The sequence below is a fragment of the Oncorhynchus masou genome, chromosome 5 (genome assembly GCF_036934945.1).
Source record: "Oncorhynchus masou masou isolate Uvic2021 chromosome 5, UVic_Omas_1.1, whole genome shotgun sequence".
NCBI lineage: Eukaryota > Metazoa > Chordata > Actinopteri > Salmoniformes > Salmonidae > Oncorhynchus > Oncorhynchus masou.
In genome coordinates, this window is record NC_088216.1 from 56906471 (window position 1) to 56926120 (window position 19650).

At 44.5% G+C, this 19650-nt stretch overlaps 1 protein-coding gene across 2 annotated transcripts in view; it reads right to left on the reverse strand.

Moving 5' to 3' along the window:
• The window catches only part of LOC135539926 (prostacyclin synthase-like), a 28097-nt gene that overhangs the window by 6134 nt on the left and 2313 nt on the right, over positions 1-19650 (reverse strand). For both annotated transcript variants that reach the window (XM_064966191.1, XM_064966190.1), the window contains exons 4-6: positions 15156-15305; positions 4569-4696; positions 252-433 (exon numbers count right to left, since the gene is read on the reverse strand). In XM_064966191.1, the coding sequence (XP_064822263.1) occupies positions 252-433; positions 4569-4696; positions 15156-15305 (460 nt within the window). The remainder of the gene's footprint in view (positions 1-251; positions 434-4568; positions 4697-15155; positions 15306-19650) is intronic.

A 19650-nucleotide genomic window follows, 5' to 3' on the forward strand; every position in this document is an offset into this window, starting at 1 on the left:
TCACAGTTGAAGTGTACCTATGATAAAAAAATTATAGATCTCTACATGCTTTGTAAGTAGGAAAACCTGCAAAAACAGCAGTGTATCAAATACTTGTTCTCCCCACTGTATGTGTGTAATGGAACAACAGGGATTTTCACCAATCATTCATGATACCTGTTCAGAACAGCTATAAATAGCTGGGCAGCCCTTGCTTTGTAACAATGACAGAACTCACAGGGAGGTGAGTTCAAGGATTGAATGTGACTCACCTGTGTGGCCCAGAGCTGCAGCAGCAGGGCTCTCCTCTGTGTCTCCTCGTCAGCTCCCTCCTCCTGCAGAAGGTGCCTGTAGCATCTCAGCCAGGTGCTGGACCCCGAGCCCTCACCCAGCCCTGCCGGGGCCAACAGATCCCACAGACGCACCCGTACACTGTGGGCAGTTCTCTTCTCCTCTGACCGACAGACAGACACCCACACAAAAACACACAGGCACAGACAGTCAAGAGTAAACACAAAAAAACACACACACACACACACACACACAGGTTAAACAGAGTTAATGTGATTAGTGCCATGAAAAAGTATTTGCCCCCTTTCTGATTTTCTCTATTTTTACATAGTTTTACTGAATGTTATCAGATCGTCAACCAAAACCAAATATTAAATAAAGGGAACCTGAGTGAACAAATAACAACATTTGGATACTTTTTACATTTATTTAATAAATAAAGTTATGCAGGAGGAAACCTGGCACCATCCCGCCGGTGAAGCATGGTGATGGCAGCATCATGCTGTGGGGATGTTTTTCAGCAGCAGGGACTGGGAGACTAATCAGGATCAAGGGAAAGATGAACAAAGCAAAGTACAGAGATAGATCCTTGATGAAAACCTGCTCCAGAGCACTCAGGTTCTCAGACTGGGGCGAAGGTTCACCTTCCAACAGGACAACAACCCTAAGCACACAGCCAAGACAATGCAGGAGTGGCTTCGGGACAAGTCTCTGAATGTCCTTGAGTGGCCCAAGCAGAGCCCAGACTTGAACCTGATCGAACGTCTCTGAAGAGACCTGAAAATAGCTGTGGAGCGACACTCCCCATCCAACCTGACAGAGCTTGATAGGATCTGCAGAGAAGAAATGGGAGAAACTCCACCAAATACAGGTGCGCCAAGCTTGTAGCGTCATACCCAAGAAGACTTGAAGCTGTAATCGCTGCTAAAAGGTGCTTCAACAAAGTACTGAGTAAAGCCTCTGAATACTTATGTAAATGTGATATTTCAGTATTTATTTTTAATACATTTTCTAAAATGTTTTTTATTTTTTTATTCTTTGCTTTGTCATTATGGGGTTGTGTGTGTAAATTGATGAGGGGGAAAAAAGCGGTTTAATCAAATTTAGAATAAGGCTAAAATTCAAGGGGTCTGAATAGTTTCGAAATGCACTGTATTTTACTAATGTAAATGAGCATGACATAAATATGAAGCAATGAGTGAGTCATCGATGTGACATGAAACATCAATGATATCCACATGTCATGAATGGAAAGAGGTGACAATAGAGACACGGGTGGGGCAGACACTATCAGAAACAGGAGATATGTGGTAGTAACTCTGGAGGTAAAAACATATACAGTATGTATCGTGAGAAAAGAGTAAAATCATAGATAAGGGGATGGCAGGGACAGGTGACAGTGAAATGGTGAGAGAAGACATAGGTGTGTCAGGTGACATCAGATAGAGCCTGTAAGAAACAGGTGTGACAGGAGACATTTACATTACATTACATTTAAGTCATTTAGCAGACGCTCTTATCCAGAGCGACTTACAAATTGGTGAATTCACCTTCTGACATCCAGTGGAACAGCCACTTTACAATAGTGCATCTAAATCATTAAGGGGGGGGGGGTGTGAGAAGGATTACTTATCCTATCCTAGGTATTCCTTGAAGAGGTGGGGTTTCAGGTGTCTCCGGAAGGTGGTGATTGACTCCGCTGTCCTGGCGTCGTGAGGGAGTTTGTTCCACCATTGGGGGGCCAGAGCAGCGAACAGTTTTGACTGGGCTGAGCGGGAACTGTACTTCCTCAGTGGTAGGGAGGCGAGCAGGCCAGAGGTGGATGAAAAGGGCCTGATCAGAGCCTGGAGGTACTGCGGTGCCGTTCCACTCACAGCTCCGTAGGCAAGCACCATGGTCTTGTAGCGGATTTCAACTGGAAGCCAGTGGAGAGAGCGGAGGAGCGGGGTGACGTGAGAGAACTTGGGAAGGTTGAACACCAGACGGGCTGCGGCGTTCTGGATGAGTTGTAGGGGTTTAATGGCACAGGCAGGGAGCCCAGCCAACAGCGAGTTGCAGTAATCCAGACGGGAGATGACAAGTGCCTGGATTAGGACCTGCGCCGCTTCCTGTGTGAGGCAGGGGGCGTACTCTGCGGATGTTGTAGAGCATGAACCTACAGGAACGGGCCACCGCCTTGATGTTAGTTGAGAACGACAGGGTGTTGTCCAGGATCACGCCAAGGTTCTTAGCGCTCTGGGAGGAGGAAACAATGGAGTTGTCAACCGTGATGGCGAGATCATGGAACGGGCAGTCCTTCCCCGGGAGGAAGAGCAGCTCCGTCTTGCCGAGGTTCAGCTTGAGGTGGTGATCCGTCATCCACACTGATATGTCTGCCAGACATGCAGAGATGCGGTCGCCACCTGGTCATCAGAAGGGGAAAGGAGAAGATTAATTGTGTGTCGTCTGCATAGCAATGATAGGAGAGACCATGTGAGGTTATGACAGAGCCAAGTGACTTGGTGTATAGCGAGAATAGGAGAGGGCCTAGAACAGAGCCCTGGGGGACACCAGTGGTGAGAGCGTGTGGCGAGGAGACAGATTCTCGCCACGCCACCTGGTAGGAGCGACCTGTCAGGTAGGACGCAATCCAAGCGTGGGCCGCACCGGAGATGCCCAACTCGGAGAGGGTGGAGAGGAGGATCTGATGGTTCACAGTGTCGAAGGCAGCCGATAGGTCTAGAAGGATGAGAGCAGAGGAGAGAGAGTTAGCTTTAGCAGTGCGGAGCGCCTCCGTGATACAGAGAAGAGCGGTCTCAGTTGAATGACTAGTCTTGAAACCTGACTGATTTGGATCAAGAAGGTCATTCTGAGAGAGATAGCGGGAGAGCTGGCCAAGGACACACGTTCAAGAGTTTTGGAGAGAAAAGAAAGAAGGGATACTGGTCTGTAGTTGTTGACATCGGAGGGATCGAGTGTAGGTTTTTTCAGAAGGGGTGCAACTCTCGCTCTCTTGAAGACGGAAGGGACGTAGCCAGCGGTCAGGGATGAGTTGATGAGCGAGGTGAGGTAAGGGAGAAGGTCTCCGGAAATGGTCTGGAGAAGAGAGGAGGGGATAGGGTCAAGCGGGCAGGTTGTTGGGCGGGCGGCCGGCCGTAAGCGAGATTTCATCTGGAGAGAGAGGGGAGAAAGAGGTCAGAGCACAGGGTAGGGCAGTGTGAGCAGAACCAGCGGTGTCGTTTGACTTAGCAAACGAGGATCGGATGTCGTCGACCTTCTTTTCAAAATCATCTGCAGAGAGGGAGGAGGGGGGGAGGGGGAGGAGGATTCAGGAGGGAGGAGAAGGTGGCAAAGAGCTTCCTAGGGTTAGAGGCAGATGCTTGGAATTTAGAGTGGAAGAAAGTGGCTTTAGCAGCAGAGACAGAGGAGGAAAATGTAGAGAGGAGGGAGTGAAAGGATGCCAGGTCCGCAGGGAGGCGAGAAGCACTGTTCTGTGAGCTCGCAGTGAGTCGTCGAGCCACGGAGCGGGAGGGGAGGACCGAGCCGGCCTGGAGGATAGGGGACATAGAGAGTCAAAGGATGCAGAAAGGGAAGAGAGGAGGGTTGAGGAGGCAGAATCAGGAGATAGGTTGGAGAAGGTATGAGCAGAGGGAAGAGATGATAGGATGGAAGAGGAGAGAGTAGCGGGGGAGAGAGAGCGAAGGTTGGGACGGCGCGATACCATCCGAGTAGGGGCAGTGTGGGAAGTGTTGGATGAGAGCGAGAGGGAAAAGGATACAAGGTAGTGGTCGGAGACTTGGAGGGGAGTTGCAATGAGGTTAGTGGAAGAACAGCATCTAGTAAAGATAGAGGGAGAATTCAATCTGACGACATAGCGACCATGAGTAATATGCCAGTGTGAATCGGAATTAGGATTCAAACATATGACCCGCTCAGATTAAATAATTCACTGCAGTGATCGCACCATGGCAACCGGGAAACAAACCTAAAGTCCTTTCACTGATGAGGTCTCCACAGTGAGTCCATGGACAAATGACATATCAAAAACAGCCAGACGACTCAATGATACAAAAGCTGTCATATAAAGTGATAATAATACAGATTGAATTCTCCCTCTATTCAATCTTTATAATACATTCAAAATCAGGATAAAACATTCCATCTATAATACCACATTCAAAATTAATTGAGCCCTAAGATCGGACACAATTACTCTTTATTTTTATCAACTCACATCCATCTGCCATTGTACTTTTACACAGATTTAAAACCTTGTGGTTCATAATGTTTCTTTCAGAGACCATGTTTCATTTAGTCACCTGGTTTTAGCATGGTCCTGGCCATTTTGGTCAGGAGGTTGTCAAACTTCCGGTACTCCGCGTAAACGGCAATGGGGTCTGTTCTGTTACTTTTCTGCTCCCCTTCGAAATGTGTGAGGTACCCTGCCCTGAGGGAGAGAGAGTGGGTAGGTGAGTTTGTGGGTGTAGGGTAGTATGTAGTTTCCCTAGTCAGACAGGTTGCCTCCCACAATGTAACAATGTTCCGGCATGTTACCTGAGGTCTCGGATATACAGTGGGGCATAAAAGTATTTAGTCAGCCACCAATTGTGAAAGTTCTCCCACTTAAAAAGATGAGAGAGGCCTGTAATTTTCATCATAGGTACACTTCAACTATGACCGACAAAATGAGAAAAAAAATCCAGAAAATCACATTGTAGGATTTTTAAAGAATTTATTTGCAAATTATGGTGGAAAATAAGTATTTGGTCACCTACAAACAAGCAAGATTTCTGGCTCTCACAGACCTGTAACTTCTTCTTTAAGAGGCTCCTCTGTCCTCCACTCATTACCTGTATTAATGGCACCTGTTTGAACCTGTTATCAGTATAAAAGACACCTGTCCACAACCTCAAACAGTCACACTCCAAACTCCACAGACTGAATCTGCAATAGGTAAGCAGCTTGGTTTGAAGAAATCAACTGTGGGAGCAATTATTAGGAAATGGAAGACATACAAGATACACTGATAATCTCGTCGTGTTTGGAGGACAAAGAATGCTGAGTTGCATCCAAAGAACACCATACCTACTGGGAAGCATGGGGGTGGAAACATCATGTTTGGGACTGTTTTTCTGCAAAGGGACCAGGACGACTGATCCATGTAAGGGAAAGAATGAATGGGGCCATGTATCGTGAGATTTTGAGTGAAAACCTCCTTCCATCAGCAAGGGCATTGAAGATGAAACGTGGCTGGGTCTTTCAGCATGACAATGATCCCAAACACACCACCCGGGCAATGAAGGAGTGGCTTCGTAAGAAGCATTTCAAGGTCCTGGAGTGGCCTAGCCAGTCTCCAGATCTCAACCCCATAGAAAATCTTTGGAAGCAGTTGAAAGTCTGTGTTGCCCAGCAACAGCCCCAAAACATCACTGCTCTAGATGAGATCTGCATGGAGGAATGGGCCAAAACACCAGCAACCTTGTGAAGACTTACAGAAAATGTTTGATCTCTGTCAAAAGTCGCCTTTGACAATGGTTGACATTTTGTTGATGAGATTGTTCAGTCCCAGTAAGAGACTTTCCAGACTGATTTGAGAAACCATTGTTCCTATCATACTCAATCTGGGGATGCGGTAGAACGGGAAAAGCAAATCCTAAAAAATGTATTGATTAAACTGATTGGTGAAACAAGCCTGACATGGGTGAAGGTGCTTCCTTTGGCACTAATGAGCATGAGAGGCAGATCCCACACAGTGACTGGTCTCTCTCCCCATGAGGTGCTGACAGGGCAACCCATGAGACTAACACGCCATTTCTTCAAAAGAGGTTGCCGTTGCAAGGAATGGAAGAAGACTTAGGAGCATACTGAGTCTCACTTAACAATGTTCTTAAGACTCTTCCCATAGGTGAAGACTTCTCTGCCCAACCTATCAGGAGGAACTGAACATTGTCAGTGCCCTGAAGACTTCATGGTGTTAAAAGACTACAGAAGAAAGAGCTGGAAGGATCCTTGTTGGAGAGGACCATATCAGGTTTTGCTGACCACCCCGAACTACTTATTTTCCACCATAATTTGCAAATAAATTCATTACAAAATCCTACAATGTGATTTTCTGGATTTTATTTTCTCATTTTGTCTGTCATAGTTGAAGTGTACCTATGAAAATTACAGGCCTCTCATCTTTTTAAGTGGGAGAACTTGCACAATTGGTGGCTGACTAAATACTTTTTTGCCCCACTGTACAAGACTAGGTGGTATGCCAAACAAACCGAGCTTGCTAGTTTAGGTAGCAATTACGCATAGGAAGCCATGTCAAAGAGTAGTCATTACATTGATTGACGTTGCCTTAAGTGATGGCCAAGATTCATTTCCTATCAATGTCCTCCCACTTAAGGTCAACAGGTACACTTCCTGTGTTCCACTGCTCACCCACAAGATTAGTGTTCACAGCGTGGGCCATTACTAGTATAAACTTCTCTCACGCGAAAAGTTGTAATGGCTACATTATCTGCGTCGCATTAGGACGCTGAGTGTTTAAATGACCAACTCAAACATCTCTGGCATCGCTATAAATAAAAAGCCTTCTACAGTGTGTAGGTGTGTAGAGTGCTACAGGAAGGGCAGCCTAGAAGCATAGTTTTTGTGTGAGAGGGAGGCTCAAATAAGCATGGGTGGCACTACTCTTTCATTAGATGCCTCTTACGTGCCACTCAACATTCTTCCTGGTGTAACATACAAACAAAGTGGCTCGTGGAACGGGCTTGTGCGTAAACTGTTTATCCCAGGTGTTTGACGTAGGCCCTGGTTGACACGTTGTGAGTGAATGAGTGAGTGAGTGAGTGAGAGAGAGAAGAATAGTGTTGGACATTTTTTGTGTCCTCGGTGTCTCTGCAAATGCGGGACTACATGTAACGTGTTGAGTCCTGATTATTGTGTGAGGATGTTCTGTGACTGCTCTCAGGGAAGGGATAGAAGAACACAAAGAGGGGAATACATTGTTACTTTGCCCAATGCCCAGAAACAGTGTGTGCAAGGTCATTATCAGCCTATTTAATACTTACTTAGTTCTGGGATCTACATGGAAGTTCTGGGAACTCCGTTTAAGGATTTTAGAGAATTAGAGAATAGTACGTGATTGAGTGGAATGGAACAGCAATGGAACAGTAAAAGTATATATAAAGACCCAGATTGGGCACCAAAGGGACCCAGTAAAGTGATGGCAAAGAAATTTGGTAAGGGGCTACTGTGTCAGACAGAAGATTGGACAGCATGGACTGACCCTGCGAAAGATGCTGTGAAGTTTGAAGAAGAGGTGAGAGCAATCATTGCCATGTATACCCCCCCCCACCTGTGAAATTGAGGAAATACCCTGTCGGTGCTAGAAGTTCAAGTGGAACCAGTGTAAGGTAGGTTGGAACAGTGATGCAACCAGAGCCAACTGTGCTGACCAACTCATTGATGTGTTTGATAATGTAAAGACAACATACCCAAAAGCACACAGACTGGCAGAAATACATTCCACCATGATGAAGGCCGATGAGAGCTTTGAGGAATATCAGGAACGAATGGAGAATATCTTCCTCCACCACTTTGATCTGACCTCTGACCAAGAATGATATGGCAGCCTGCTGTGCCATGGTTACTAGCCTGCGACAAGACCTGAAGACAGCTGTGACCCCTACATGCATTTGGTGGGAGAAAAAGACCGTAGCTGATGTCAAACTTTAAATCACCCATGCAGAAAGACAGACTAAGTGAAAGAACTCCAAGACTGGACGCTGCACAGTTTATGTTTTTCACTGGAGGAAGAGGATACCGTGGAGGTGGAGGTCAGGGATGATGCTGAGAGAGGAATGGGAAGAGGGCGAGGAGTGCAAGGCACCTCTGGAGGAAGAGACTGGAGCTGCTACAACTGTGGCAAGCCAGGACATTTAGCAAATAAAATACAATTTTATAGAACCGTGAAATGCTTATTTACAAGCCCTAAACCAACAATGCAGTTCAAGAAATAGAGTTAAGAAAATAAGAACTAAATAAAAGGAACACAAAATAACAATAACAAGGCAATATACAGGGAACGCCGGTACAGAGTCAATGTGCAGGGGTACAGGTTAGTCAAGGTAATTTGTACATACAGGTAGTGGTAAAGTGACTATGCGTAGATAATAAACAGCGAATGGCAGCAGTGTAATAACAAAGGGAGCAGGGAGGGGGGGTTGATATAAATAATCCGGGAGGCCATTTGATTATTTGTTCAGCAGCGTTATGGCTTGGGGTAATTTGTATCTATTATGGGTAGAAGCTGTTGAGGAGCCTCCAGTGGTACCGCTTACCTTGCAGTAGCAGAGAGAACAGTCTGACTTGGGTGACTGGAGTCTGACAATTGCTTGGGCCTTCCTCTGACACCACCTAGGATATAGGTCCTGCACGGCAGGAAGCTTGGCCCCAGGGATGTACACACTACCCTCTGAAGCGCCTTATGTTCGGATTCCGAGCAATTGCCATACCAGTCGGTAATGCAATCAGTCTGGATGCTCTCGATGATGCAGTTGTAGGACTTTTTGAGGATCTGAAGACCCATGCCTCCCCTGAGGGGGAAAATGTGTTGTCGTGCCCTCTACACAACTGTCTTGGTGTGTTTAGACGATGATAGTTTGTTGGTGATGTGGACGCCAATGAACTTGAAACTCTCGACCCGCTCCACTACAGCCCTGTCGATGATAATGGGGGCCTTTTCAGCCCTCCCTTTCCTGTAGTCCACGATCAGCTCCTTTTTCTTGCTTACATTGAGGGAGAGGTTGTTGTCCTGGCACCACACTGTCAGGTCTCTGACCTCCTTCCTATAGGCTGTCTCATCGTTGTCGGTGATCAGGCCTACTACTGTTGTGTCATCAGCAAACTTATTGATGGTGATGGACTCATGCTTGGCAACGCAGTCGTAAGTGAACAGGGAGTACAAGAGGGGACTAGGCATGCACCCCTGAGGGGCCCCCGTGTTGAGGATCAACGTGGAAGATGGGTTGTTGCCTATCCTTACCACCTGGGGCGGCCCGTCAGGAAGTCCACGATCCAGTTGCAGATGAGGTGTTTAGTCTCAGGGTCTTAGTGATGAGCTTTGTAGGCACTATGGTGTTGAACGCTGAGCTGTAATTGATGAACAGCATTCTCACATAGGTGTTAATTTTGTCCATGTGAGAAAGAGCAGTGTGGAGTGCGATTGAGATTGCATCATCTGTGGATCTGTTGGGTCGGTATGCGAATTAGAGTGGGTCTAGGGTGTCCGGGAGGATGCTGTTGATGTGAGCCATGACCAGCCTTTCAAAGCACTTCATGGCTACCAACGTGAGTGCTATGAGGTGGTTGTCATTCAGGCAGGTTACCTTCACTTTCTTGTGCACAGGGACTATGGTGGTCTGCTTGAAACATGTAGGTATTACACACTCAGTCAGGGAGAGGTTGGAAATGTCAATGAAGACACTTGAGCATTGGTCTGCACATGCTCTGAGCTTTTAGCTAGGTGCAGATCTTGTCTGTAGTACATGGCTTCTGGTTGGGATATGCACGTAAGGTCACTGTGGGGACGACGTAGTCAATGCACTTATTAATGAAGCCGGTGACTGAAATGTTATACTCCTCAATGCCATTAGATGAATCCCGGAACATATTCCAGTCTGTGCTAGCAAAACAGTCCTATAGCGTAGCATCTGTGTCATCTGACCACTTCTGTATTGAATGAGTCACTGGTACTAACTGCTTTAGTTTTTGCTTGTAAGCAGGAATCAGGAGGATATAATATGGTTAGATTTGCCAAATTTAGTTTTTTTCCCTCTGGTTGCACATGTGACATGCTGGTAGAAAGGATGTAAAACAGATTTAAGTTTACCTCCATTAAAGTCCCTGCCACTGGGAGTGCCGCTTCTGGATGAGCATTTTTTTTTTTTTTTATTAGGGCCTTATACAGCTCGTTGAGTGCAGTCCTAGTGCCAGCATCGGTTTGTGGTGGTAAATAGATGGCTACGAATAATATAGATGAAAACTCTCTTGGTAGATAGTGTGGTCCACAGCTTATCATGGGGTACTCTACCTCAGGTGAGCAATACCTCAAGGCTTCTTTAAAATTAGACATCGCACACCAGCTGTTATTGACAAATAGACACACACTCCCGCCCCTCGTCTGACGAGACGTAGCTGCTCTGTCCTGCCGATGCATGAAAAACCCAGCCAGCTCTATATTATCCATGTTGTCGTTCAGCCACGACTCTGTGAAACATAAGAAATTACCATTTTTAATGTCCCATTTGTATGATTGTCTTAATTGTAGATCATCCAGTTTATTTTCCAGGGATTGCACGTTGGCCAATAGGACGGATGGTAGTGGCGACAAGTTCTCACAAGGTACCCCGATCTCCGCCCCCTGTATCTCAGTCTTTTCTTCATGTAAATGACAGGGATTTGGGCCTGGTCTCGGGTAAGCAGTATATCCTTCGCGTCGGACTCTTTCAAGAAAAAATCTTTGTCCAGTTTGAGGTGAGCAATTGATGTTCTGATGTCCAGAAGCTCCTTTCAGTCATAAGAGACTGTAGCAGCAACATTATGTACAAAATAAGTTACAATGTGAAAAAATAATAATAGCACATTTGGTTATGAGCCCGTAAAACGGCAGCCATCCCCTCCGGCACCATTATCTCAATGGGACTGTCCTGGTGATGGAGATGACCAGGGTGAATGGGAATGGCCAGGACTACCTGAAGATGTAAGGGTTGGAAATCCCTTTGGTGGAAAAAACATAGGATGAGGTGGAAACAGAAGAAGACTGATGATGAAGAACCACATGCTAGATGTTGAAACTTACCACCTTGCTGAAAATCCCCTGATAGGAATTCAATTCCTAGTAGACACCGGGGCTGCTATCTGCCCCTCTAAATAAAAAAATCTGTACTCCTCCGACTGCCCTGGGAAGAGATCTGATGTGCAAGATAAATCTGACCGCTGTATACACTGCTGAAGGCTTTTCCCTCCGTTCCCCTACAAATGAGATATACCCATGCATGTCCCAGTGTTATTATGCCTGGCATTTGAACGATCCTGAGGTGGAAGGTGAACTACGAGAGATCACTTACCTCTCCACACCACTGTGCATGGGAGGTCCCAGAACATTTTCACTGCACAGCAGCGGTCCCCTCGTGTGAAGAAGACCCTGAATATCAACAAAGATGGACAAAGCAGAAAAGCAGAATGGAAGTGACAATTGATGGAATATACTACGGTGAGGAATTTACAGGTGCCGGAGTTTTGCTGTCTGACAGAGAGCACTGTATGAAGTAACAGGTGCTGTCCCACACTGTAGTATTTTTTTAAATGAATAATTGAGAACGTAGAGATGTTTACCCTTGGATGAAGAGTGTGATGACAGCCACTGATTGGGCGGCCTGGGAAGGTGATGGGAAGTGGTCACCATCAACAGCAACCTTCTTCTCCTTTCTGGGCTACCACCCGAACGATACCAAAGAAATAACCTATTCCTACCGAGAATATGATAGTTGTGTCTCAAGATTACATCCAGCCATAGTATGTGGGAGTTGTGCCAGAACAGCTCTGGGCTGTCTCCAAGATTGATATTGGGAAGATGAGAGGTGCCACCCCAGTGAAAGTTGTCCCGAAGAATAATCACAGACCATATAAAAAAAATCAGTACCCTCTCAGCAAAGAAGCAGAAATGGGTATTATTCCCATCCATGAGACCCTGGTTGAAAATAGGTCTTTGATCCCATCCCCAAATTATCTGTGTAACCCTCCTATTTGACCTGTTAGGAAGCCATTTGGTGAATACCATTTTGTGCAAGATTTTACAACAGTTAAGAATGCTGTTCACGCAAGAGCACCCTTGGTGCTGAACACAGTTACTATTATTTCCCAAGTTCCCCCAGGGAGCTATTGTTTTTTGGTTAGAGTTTTGGCTAATGTATTTGTCAGCATCCCTGTTGACCCTAGGTTTGGTTCTCTTTTACGTTTCTTAGAGAAACAATTACTTGGACAGTGATGCCACAAGGCTACATTGAATGACCTGCCGTTTCTGCCCAGGAAATGGCGAGGAACCTGGAAGGTTGTATTCCCTCTGGATGTAGTACTGTGGTTGAATACATTGATGACCTGTTGTTCTGTTCCTCATCTGAGGAAATCTGTCATGAAGATACTAAGGCATTGTTGATTTTCTTAGCCGAAAATGGTCAACGGTGTCCCCTCTAAGATGCAGTTATGTAGAAGTTCTGTTAAATATTTGGTCATGACATTATTTTTGATGGTCACGCCCCCTCTAAAGATATTGCCTCAAGCTTAAAGTCCCTGCCTAAACCTGTTACTAAGCAGCACATGATGTCGCTGTTGGGAGTGGCTGGATACTGCCACCCATATTTGAAAGACTATGAGGAGACAGTACAGCCTCTTCAGGATTGTATTGCGAATCAAACTTTATTTGTCACATGCCAAGACATTCATGGCAGAAAGATGTAAATGTCTGAAGTGGTGGAATGGACCCCTGAGACTGAATTAGCCTTGATTAAGTTAAAGCAGGCTCTACTGTTGACCCCGTTTTGGGTTTGCCTGACCACACCAAACCATTCCATCTTTTTGTCTCTGAGAATCATGGGTTTATGTCTACTGTGTTGGCACAGTACCACGGAGTTGGCTATATGCATGTGGGATACTACTCTAAGCATGAAAATATATACTGTGCTTAACCCATTGACCATTGAGATGGACTGTAGACATAGGCTTGGCCTTAAAAAGACGTTCCTCTTTTTAATTCAGGAACGACAAGGGTGAACCTTTAGTAGGTTATGCAGTTGTCACCACTGTTCAAACTGTGGAAAGTGCTAGACTTCCCCCTCACTTGTCTGCTCATGCAGCAGAGTTATTTGGTTTAACCAGAGCATGTACGTTAAAGCTGATTGTGCAGCCAAGCTGGCTGCTTCCTCCTCTGTTTCCCCTTTCTACAGATGGCAGCAGTTCCTGTTCCCATTAACCCCTTCTCTCCTAATAATGTTGTTGTTTTGCAGGCAGCAGCTGATGCGACTGAGATAAGGCGTGGGCTGAATACTGCCACAAGGACCCCTCAGGTGTATGGCTTTGATGATTTTAATAGACCTGCCATGCCCCATTGTACTTTCCAATACCTTGTTAAATTGTCACATGGTCAAGACCATGTGTCAAAAGGAGGGATGGTGGATCTTGTAAATAAATTATTGGAGTACAGTAGGATTTACTGTGTTTGCAGAATTTTTTTGTAAGAAATGTGTGATCTGTATGACTAATAATGTTGGATGCGGCATTTCAGTAACCTACGTGTCCAATCCCTGGCCAGAGGGCCCCTTTGAGCACTTGATAATGGACTTCATTTTGTTGACCCCTTGTGAGGGGAACAAATATTGTTTGGTGATTGTTGACATATTTTCAAAGTTGATTGAAGCTTTTCCTTTCAGGAAAGCTACAGCAGCAGCTGTGGCAAAGGCTCTTCTGAGAGAGATCATACATACCAAGGTGGGGTCTGCTGTCAAAGTCGCCTTTGACAATGGTTGACATTTTGTGGATGAGATTGTTCAGTCCCAGTAAAAGACTTTCCAGACTGATTTGAGAAACCATTGTTCCTATCATACTCAATCTGGGGATGCGGTAGAATGGGAAAAGCAAACCCTAAAAAATGTATTGATTAAACTGATTGGTGAAACAAGCCTGACATGGGTGAAGGTGCTTCCTTTGGCACTAATGAGCATGAGAGGCAGATCCCACACAGTGACTGGTCTCTCTCCCCATGGGGTGCTGACAGGGCAACCCATGACAATGACTAACACGCCATTTCTTCAAAAGAGGTTGCCGTTGCAAGGAATGGAAGAAGACTTGGGAGCATACTGAGTCTCACTTAACAATGTTCTTAAGACTCTTCCCATAGGTGAAGACTTCTCTGCCCAACCTATCAGGAGGAACTGAACATTGTCAGTACCCTGAAGACTTCATGGTGTTAAAAGACTACAGAAGAAAGAGCTGGAAGGATCCTTGTTGGAGAGGACCATATCAGGTTTTGCTGACCACCAAGAACTACTTATTTTCCACCATAATTTGCAAATAAATTCATTAAAAATCCTACAATGTGATTTTCTGGATTTTGTTTCTCAATTTGTCTGTCACAGTTGAAGTGTACCTATGATGAAAATTACAGGCCTCATCTTTTTAAGTGGGAGAACTTGCACAATTGGTGGCTGACTAAATACTTTTTTGCCCCACTGTATGTTGGTGAATGGTAGCAATAACTGCTCTCTTGTAGTACATGATTCTGTTACAGGAGCACAAGGAAATGTGAGTTGCATGTGTATCGGAGGACGCATGACTTTCAACCTTCATCTTTCCCGAGCCCGTACGGGAGTTGTAGCGATGAGACAAGATAGTAGCTACTAAAACAATTGGATACCACGAAATTGGGGAGAAAAAGGGGCAAAATTCACACAAAAAAAGAGGGAGTGTAGTGGACATTTTTAGTGTCCTCTGTGTCTCTGCAAATGCATGTAGCGTATTGAGTCCTGATTATTGTGTTGGGATGTTCTGTGACTGCTCTCAGGGAAGGGACTGATAGAAGAACACAAAGAGGGGAACACATTGTTACTTTGCCCAACGCCTAGAAACTGTGTGTGCAAGGTCATGATCAGCTTATTGCACCCTGAGAGCAGAGACACCTAGTTTGTGCATGATTATAAAGAGTGCTGAAGGGAGAGCATCCCTTCAGGGCTTCTGACAAACTTGTACTTAGAGTATTAAGTTGGTTGTAACCTCTCCGGCCTTGATACTAAAGACCTGATCATTTAACTTTAAATCCTTAGTGGTAATTTCCATGACAATTTGAACTCCTCCAAAAATACCTGAAGAGAAGACTGTAACAGAAGCTGAAGAGCCCGTCCGTGTTCCAGTCAGTCTGGTTGTGACAGGGCCTCTGGGCTTGCAGCAGCAGGGACTGGAGATGGCAGTGCATAGTGCTGGTCAGGCAGGACAGGCTCTCCCCCTCAAAGTGCCTGAGGACACAAAGGTTTAAGTCAAGAAACTAAGGTCAAGAGAGAGGAACGTTCATCATCAAGACCAAACCCGTAATTCCCTCCTACCTAAATTATATGAATGTGGCAAAACACCATAAAACACCTGTGGTCCTAGAATTAAGAAACACTATCCTATGTCTGTGTAGTAAACATGTGTGGCAGGGTACAAAACACTGATACTGTGGTTTCAAAATCCACTACACAGAGCCAAGTAAGCACTATAGCACTGTAACCAACACAATGACGATATGGCTGAGATAGACGGAGGTAGTTCCACAACAGTGCCCAGCAACAGCATGGTGGGGGGTGAGCACATTTGTTGTATGCACCAGGGGTTGGAACTGGTTCAGGGAACAGAACAGAAAACTGGAAAATAATGACATTTTCAAGGAACAGAAACTGAACCTGGAATTAAAGTGATCCATATTATTCCAGAACAGAACCATTATTTTAAAAGCATGGGAACTGGTTAATAATGTTATTTTACCTTCCATTTTTTTCTAGTCCCACAACAAAACGCAACAAAGTACCTATGCAAAGTCCTCACTCTGTCCCTCAAACTTTTGTCAGTGTGTGCCTACAAGATGAAAATCTTAGCCTGTGTGTGTTTAGGTGACCTGCCCCTCCCCTCTTCAATTCAGAAGATAGGGAGAGATATTTTTAAGTGGCTAGAGAAGAATGGGTTAACTTTTTCAATGCTAGTTAAGAATACTATAGGCCGAATTATCATGTTTTGATAAGACGTGTTTTGAATTTTGGTGCCACTCTGCACACACAAGCTTGTTAGGTAGCTAGCTCAAAGGACATTAAAGGTTCCTCCATAGAAGCCTCCCTCCTATGTATAATTCTGTGGACCTATTTCAGATAATGCAAGATGCCCAGCTCTTCAAGCCTCCTCCTCAAACCTTTTTATGAGCATGGCCTTATTTCTATTACAGCATATTGGATGACTGTCATTCATATTCCATTCACTCCACTCAGCTCAATGTAACATCAATACATTTACAGTGCCTTGCAAAATAATTCATCCCCCTTGCAACTTTTCCTATTTTGTTGCATTACAACCTGTAATTTAAATTGATTTTTATATGGATTTCATGTAATGGACATACACGAAATAGTCCAAATTGGTGAAGTGAAATAACAAATAAAAAATGTTTCCAAAAATGTAAAATAATTAAAAACAGAAAAGTGGTGCGTGTACATGTACTCACCCCTTTGCTATGAAGCCCCTAAATAAGATCTGGCATAACCAATTACCTTCAGAAGTCACATAATTAGTTCAATAAAGTCCACCTGTGTGTAATCCAAGTGTCACATGATCTGTCACATGATCTCAGTATATATATATATATATACATATACACACACACACACCTGTTCTGCAAGGCCCCTGAGTCTGCAACACCACAAAGCAAGCGGTACAAAGAAGAAAAATGAGCTCTCCAAACAGGTCAGGGACAGTTGTGGAGGAGTACAGATCAGGGTTGGGTTATAAAAAAATATCAGAAACTTTGAACATCCCATGGAGCATTATTAAATCCATTATTAAAAAATGGAAAGAATATGGTACCACAACAAACCTGCCAAGAGAGGGCCTCCCACCAAAACTCACAGACCAGGTAAGAAGGGCTTCAGAGGGGCAACAAAGAGACCAAAGATAATCCTGAAGAAGCTGCAAAGCTCCACAGCAGAGATGGGAGTATCTGTCCATAGGACCACTTTTAGCCGTACACTCCACATAACTGGGCTTTACGGAAGAGTGGACAGAAAAAAGCCATTGCTTAAAGAGAAAAATAAGTAAACACATTTGGTGTTCGCCAAAAGGCATGTGGGAGACTCCCCAAACATATGGAATGAGCTACTCTGGTCAGATGAGACTAAAATTGAGCTTTTTGGCCATCAAGGAAAATGCTATGTCTGGCGCAAACCCAACACCTCTCATCACCCCGAGAACACCATAGCCACAGTGAATCGTGGTGGCAGCATCATGCTGTGGGGATGTTTTCATCAGCAGGGCCTGGGAAACTGGTCAGAATTGTAGGAATGATGGATGGTGGTAAATGCAGGGAAATTCTTGAGGGAAACCTGTTTCAGTCTTCCAGAGACTTGAGACTGGGACAGGTTCACCTTCCAGCAGGACAATGACCCTAAGCATACTGCTAAAGCAACAATTGAGTGGTTTAAGGGGAAACATTTAAATGTCTTGGAATGGCCTAGTCAAAGCCCAGACCTCAATCCAATTGAGAATCTGTGTTATGACTTAAAGGTTGTTGTATACTTGCGGAACCCATCCGACTTGAAGGAGCTGGAGAATTTTTGCCTTGAAGAATGGGCAACAATTCCACTGGCTAGATGTGCCAAGCTTTATAGAGACATACCCCAAGAGACCTGCAGCTGTAATTGCTGCAAAAGGTGGCTCTACAAAGTATTGACTTTTGGGATGGTGAATAGTTATGCACACTCAAGTTTCAGTTTTTTTTGTCTTATTTCTTGTTTGTTTTACAATAAAAAATATTTTGCAACTTCAAAGTGGTAGGCATGTTGTGCAAATTAAATGATACCCCCCCCAAAAAATCAATTTTAATTCCAGGTTGTAAGGCAACAAAATAGGAAAAATGCCAAGGGGGGTGAAAACTTTTGCAAGTCACTGTAGGTACTCACATTTTCCCTGTACCCATCACGAGGTTGCTTCAACCGAGCCTATGAACGAGTTTACAATGTCGGGTCAAAATAATTTTTTGTAATCAAGGTGACAGATAGTGACACATTCAATACTGCCTTTCACACTCTTGCCTGCATCTAGCTGATCTAGTGTGTAATCATTAATCCAACAGTTGCAAATGTGATTTTCTATTAGACAAATGTAGGTATGTTTATCCCCGTTTTGTTCCGTTTGCTTCCATTTAAGAAACATTTTACAACAGAATTGGCTGATTGAATACACCCCTGATCACACGCAAACAGAGTTCACTTTCATAGCAGCCACATTAAAACAGCATGATCACTTTGCTCATTGTATATATATATATGTTTGCTTCTCACAACTATCTACGCGCTCTCCTCTTCTCCTCCTCTTCGCTTGTGGACTTCAGTGCACAACACATACATCAGCTGTCTGACCAGGCAAAAAAACCTTTCCAAGCCAAACCTTCATGACCTCTAATTGCTACACACAGCCTACATCGTTGTCACGTCATAGTCACCATAGCTACTCGAACTAACGTGTTAGTAAACCCGCTACAATCATGCACTACAGTGTAAAGTCAGAAAGCAGTTACACCGGTGGGCTCCGGTGGCATTAATTAATAAAACTAAAAGCCACGTAGCTAACGTAGCATCCTTTTTTTAAATATAAATACAGCCAAATATAGCTAGCCAAATCTCTCTCGCTCTCTCTCAAAATAAATTAATTTGTTCAAAACTGTTCAACTATTGTCTTTCTCTCTCTCTTTGAGTCGACTACTCACCACATTTTATGCACTACAGTGCTAGTTAGCTGTAGCTTATGCTTTCAGTACTAGATTAATTCTCTGATCTTCTGATTGGGTGGATAACATGTCAGTTCATGCTGCAAGAGCTCTGATACTGTAGGTTGGAGGACGTTCTCCGGAAGTTGTCATAATTACTGTGCAAGGGGGTGAGGAAGGGGGTGAGAACTATATGCCTCCTAGGTTTTGTATTGAAGTCAATGGACCCAGAGAATGACAAACGCTAGCTGTCCTCAGGCTACACTATTGTGCTACCCTACAGAGTGCTGCTGACGCTACTGTAGAACTTCATTGCAAAACAGTGTGTTTTAATCAATTATTTGGTGACATGATATGTTTAGTACAGTTTTATCAAAAAATGATAACTTTTTAAATATTTCACTATTTTATTTTTATGAAATTCCCTGAGGAGAATGGTCCTTCACTTCTTCCTCTGAGGAGCCTCCATCTGGTGTACACATATGTTGCAGATGTTATCGCGGGTGTAACGAACTGCTTATGTTCCTAGCTCCAACAGTGCAGTAATAACCAACAAGGAGCTAGGAGCTAGGAACAGAGCGTCCATGTCTGTCGTTGTGATCTTGCTTACCATCTTACGCTAATGGTAGTGATATCTGTGATGGTTGATGTAGTATTCCCTGGTCCCAGACACCTCTGTCTCAGGGAGGGAAACATTTTGATTTAGACTACGGTGGAGCCAGGCAGCAACTTTACACACGCAGAGTTGTGTATTATACCTGTGTAAGGATTCAGTTATTGGCTGGATAAGGCTGTCCTCAATTGTCTTATTTAAAACATGTCATTTTGAACTCTGACCATATCAATATGCATGG